Below are 4,947 nucleotides of genomic sequence, written 5' to 3'. Positions count from 1 at the left end.
TATATAGGCCGAGGAATTGTCAAAGCCATGGGTTGGAGAATCCCTGAAAGCTGAAATTGAGAAGAAGTATCAACTGTTCTATGATGCCCGAGAGAAGAAAGATGATGAAGCTGCTTGGACGCTATTCAAGGAACAGAAGGCACTGGTTTCCACAATGTTCTCAGCTGCAAGAACAGAATATACACAGAACACACCAGAAGAGGTTGGTAATATTTTCCTTTGTTTTTGTAGCTTCCATTACTCAATAAGCATACAGAACTTGGTGGGGCTGAGGCATAATATCTCATTAGCCATTCTTGTATAGCATTCAAAGAGATCTAGTGTACTGTGTATCAATAGTCAAAGCACCCACCCCTCTTAGTTCCAGAAAATATTGTTTTATGGAGAAATTAGTTTGATATTTCAACCCCGTTTGAACACACTATCTGTGTACTAACCATATCTGTCCTGTCTTTTCTGTCCACAGGATCCAACAAATATGGATGAAAACTTTGCTGCCGATGTTAAGCTAAACGGCTTATAAGGTGATGCTTCATCTTGCGTGTGTATGCTGTTCAGGAAATATACAAACACTGACCCCTATCATATTACACCTCACAGAACTCCTGTTGAGTTTTATATGAACATTTATGAGATTGATGTACTGATTGTGTCTTGTTTTTGTGTGTACCTCATGCTCTGGATCTCTCCCATTATCCTTATGATTCCTTCTTTAAATTTTTGTTTACCCTCTCTTGGAACATTTTTTTTTCTTTTGACTTTTTGTACAAAGTTTTTTCCTATCCTTTTTTGTTCCACTCGTTTTAATATTGTCCTCCAATGATGACTGTTTTACAATGCTAATATCATCACCTTCCCCCTCCCCCTTTTTTTAATTTTGTTGTGAGAATTTTTTTCCAAGGTAACTAAACATTGTCAACTTTATGAAATTCCTAAAATGGACTTCAGTTGTGTGTGCAATATCATTTTTATTTTACTAGAAACCATGATGAAGTCTGTGTATTTTGAAAGTCCCTATACATACTCGTAGAGGTAAAGGAGTACAGAATACTACAGCCCAACAAATCAAATGTATTGTTGAATTATCTTGAAGTAAAAAATCGTTTAAAAGAAAATTTCTTTGCAAGAGGACAAAAAAGAAAAACATTCATACATCTCTGAATAACCTAAATTGGTTACATAATTACCTACTTTGTTGTTAAGTCAATATTTTACGTAATTTCTTCTAAATTTTGATATCATATTTTCCAATGCCACTTATTTTTTATCATGAGCTAACTTACTCTTTTTTCTTGGATCACAAATAATGTATTTATAAAATAATGCTCTGAAGATTTTTCTATATTCTACGTTTTACTGACACCTTCAAATGTCAGTTTAGTTTTTTGTGTTTTCAAATGATTGTTGGAAAAAGTGGAATTTGTAATTTGTGTCAATGAAAGAAATGTAAATATGTTCGTAAGACATATTGCCTACTCAGTTTTTTTGCACATTTATTATTTTATCTATTATAAGATTATTATTTTGCAAAATTACAATATTTAAGTTCCAAAGAAAGTGATATCTTTCTTTATTACATTAATTGAAATTAAAAACATGTTGTTAATTCATGTTGAGATTATTTAATTTGAGTTTATTTCTGTAATTGAAATAGGCCTATTAAGAATAGCCCTTTATAAAGGACCAACTTTTGCTCCAAGCTAATGTTAAATGTGCTAAACTTTGACATATTTTAATTGATCCCAAACGAATCTAGGCAATGTTTTATACTCTACAAACATGATCTTGCAACAGTGGGGTACAAATATCTTTATTACTTTTACAATTGTTTTTGGATGTATGATATAGGTTTTGATTTTTCCTTTTGACAGACGAGAATTTCTCGATTTTCATTAAAATCACTGAAATGTCCAAGGGCAAACTTTCAAGACAAATTAATTGTGATTGCGGCCTAATCACAGCCATGCTTGGTTCTATTGGTTTGGGGAATGTGATGTTCCAGAGTTTAATCTTATAACCTAGTGGATATGTTCAAATGCTACTAATCTGTACATTTTGTTATCCCTTTTCTTGTTTGAAAGCAGCCATAAATGTAAAACAAAGTTATCATTGAAAAGAGACAACAGAAGAGGCAGCTCTCTTGCTGTTAGAGAGAGAGGTTCACCATGGATTTAATGACAAGGATGGAAAACACCTTATTGCGCTTTTCTCTAAGGAGGTGAAAACTTGGCAGTTTGCAACACTGTCACTCCTCTACTTACCCCCAATTTTAATTAATTGGAAAGAGGGTAAAAGTTAGTAAAATACCAAACAAAATAAACTTCAGTAAAATTGATTTTTTACCAAGTTGTTCACTCAATCGGAACCAGAAACAAAAAGGTTTGCACATTGTTTTATAATTCTTTTCTTTTTGAACCTATCAAAAAATTAGTTGAGTTGTCCTTGTTTGTTTTGTTTCAAATTGTTATTTTTATTTCACTTTTAATTTTTAAAGCCTCTTCTGAGAAATTTAAATCTTTTTTTGATTAATTTACAATTTATTTTTTTGAAACGAAATGAGTTGAATACCACCACTAAAACGAAAAGCATTAAAGAATCTGTCACACAAGTGACAAACTGGTTTACAGAATAAGTGGTCATGTCATTCCCAGAAGCTTGGGAAGATTTAAATTTGGAAAGCTTACTTTTTGATTCTAAAAATGGGCTCATATAATTTTCCTAGTAGTAATCTAGCTATACAGTTGTCCTAGAATATTTACCTCCTTGAGTAATATTCATCCTATATTCCCATGACAGTCTGATGTTTTATCCTTTGCATGATTGGCTAGCAATCTTATCTTTTTTTCAATTTCATTGCAAAATCAGAAATTCCTTTTAAAGTGAGCAGTAATTGGAGAAAAACAATCTAAAGCTCACTTAATTTTCTTTCTTTTAATGGTGCCTGAAGCATCACAGAACAATTACCTGTTACTTTTTTAACTCCTTTAAGTACCATTGATTATTTTTCTTCAAATTGGTACTATCCATTCCTGTCAAAAACATTGCCAAAACTGTTCTCCCTTACACAACTATCAGTTATTTCTCTTTACGTCCGTCACTCTGTGTATTCCTTTAAAAAATGGTCTTCCTCGCAAGCATAATCTTTTGTAGGCAAATAACCAACTTGTTAATTTCCTTAGCCTTTATCAATTTTCTCCAATATTCGTTCTAATAAAACATTTCTGCCCGTTCTATTCCCAAAACAGGATGCGGATGCTTTCAGTTGTGAAACCTGCTGTCGTGGCTTTCCCACCCAGGAGCAGTTGGACACTCACCTGGGGCAGCATGTGACGTGTGGCATTGATGGGTGCACCCTGTCCGCTCATCCTGGCATCCTAGAGGTACATGTTCGATTCCAGCACCGGACAGGACTCTTCAAGGAGATCAACAATGCCGAGGTGGACAAGTGGATTCAGGATCGGAAGAAGTGAGTTGGGATGGACATTTTTTTTTCTTTTGTTTAAAAAGGGAATCCTTTTGAAGTACTAAAGACTAAGGGTAGGGATTGTTAGGATTAATAACACCTTACCTTATTGCCTTATTCGTCTTGAAATTCGTTTTTTTTTCCTCCAAGAGTAATAATGGAGGTCTTATGGAAATCGAAAAGAGGGAAAACAGTATCTAAGAGAAAGCATTTTTTTCGCATAAGGATGGAACATTTTTTTCTGAAGAGGTTTGATAGAGGTAACTATAACAGAGGTGTTATCAAAATCAAAGAGAGGAGGATATGATAGGAGAAAATCAGTCGGTCCGAGAACGAACTCCCATTTGCGTACGATAAAGTTCGCCCCGAGGTTTGAACCCGCGATTTCGCGCTATTGAATGTGATAATGATGAGATTTTGTCCCTTCTCCCTATCTGTAGCCAAATACTTTGCAAGTTTACTGTTGCTGAAATTATTGAACGTATTTTCTGGGGTACGGCACCTGTTGTTGACTAATCCACACCTCATTCCTTTCTCTCTGTCCACAGCCGATTCCCGACGCTAAAAACCATCGAGGCGAAAGAGCAAGCCAAGGTTGAAATGACTAACCGTGGTGAGCGCTACGAAAAGAACGCCAAACCATTCAAAACCAGTGAAGAGAAGATGGAGCGAGGAGAACCAAAAATTGGAGGTGTCAAACGGGGTGGCAAGAATAAGAAGAAAAGAAAGCCAATAATTGGCCTGGGGAGTAATGGAGTGGAAAGCGGTGAAGATCAGCCAGATGATTCGTATATTAAAATCAAGAAATTCCGTGGTCTTGGTAAGTTTAGTTTTCTTACCACCAGCCTAGTTAGTTTCGAGGGTAGCGCGTCTGCCTTAAGCGCTAAGTCGCGGGTTCGATTCCCGCCCTAGGCGTATTTTATCTTGAACGGGATAAGTTTCATTCCCGGAACGCATAGCTTTTTTCGTATCCTATCTTTCTTCTCTCTTCGCTTTTTGGTGGTTTTTATTGTCACATAACTAACTCAAAGGTTTTCATTTTGACAGGTGCGCTTATGGAACAAAGCTTGGAGAAAAGCAATGGCAAGTGAAACTATCTCATCCGAATCCAATGAATCCAGATAAGAACACAGAAACAAAGTTCCCAACCCCAATAACATACGCAGTATTGCTAGTCAAGCAGTACAAATGTAGAAGGTAACAAGGACACTTCAAATGAACACACAACACGGAGAATCTATATGAAAGTAATGAGACCACTCGCAGAGATGAACACACAATAGAAACGTTGCAAAATATCAGTTCCAGGTGATATAAGTGTACACTCAGACGTCCAAGTCTCAGAGAAGTAATGGACCAAGTGAAAACCCATCTATGTGGAATGAAACTTGTAAATGAATTGGCCAAGGCGAAGTATCTCAAGATGTCAACTATGTAATGATGACAAGAGTTCTAACATTGAATATGATATGAGGTGCTACGGC

At 35.8% G+C, this 4,947-nt stretch overlaps 2 protein-coding genes across 2 annotated transcripts; both read left to right on the top strand.

Moving 5' to 3' along the window:
- Positions 1–7: 7 nt before the first annotated feature.
- On the top strand, positions 8–3,400 carry LOC103523820 (DNA-binding protein K10; the record flags this gene model as incomplete). The annotated part of the gene is given in 3 exon segments (XM_008488839.3): positions 8–202; positions 467–524; positions 3,246–3,400. Coding segments are annotated over 2 exon segments (252 nt in total), but the record flags the coding sequence as incomplete, so codon positions are not given.
- LOC103523821 (nuclear fragile X mental retardation-interacting protein 1) lies at positions 1,453–4,562 on the top strand. Its single transcript, XM_008488840.2, has 4 exons — positions 1,453–1,458; positions 3,246–3,466; positions 4,012–4,283; positions 4,511–4,562. The coding sequence occupies exons 1-4, from the start codon at positions 1,453–1,455 to the stop codon at positions 4,552–4,554; spliced, it is 543 nt and encodes a 180-aa protein (XP_008487062.1). The 3' UTR covers positions 4,555–4,562.
- Positions 4,563–4,947: the final 385 nt, after the last annotated feature.

This window comes from Diaphorina citri, unplaced genomic scaffold (assembly GCF_000475195.1).
Source record: "Diaphorina citri unplaced genomic scaffold, Diaci psyllid genome assembly version 1.1 scaffold43501, whole genome shotgun sequence".
NCBI classification, from domain to species: domain Eukaryota; kingdom Metazoa; phylum Arthropoda; class Insecta; order Hemiptera; family Psyllidae; genus Diaphorina; species Diaphorina citri.
The sequence above is the reverse complement of the archived record's forward strand: the minus strand, read 5'-3'. Positions and strand labels throughout refer to the sequence as shown.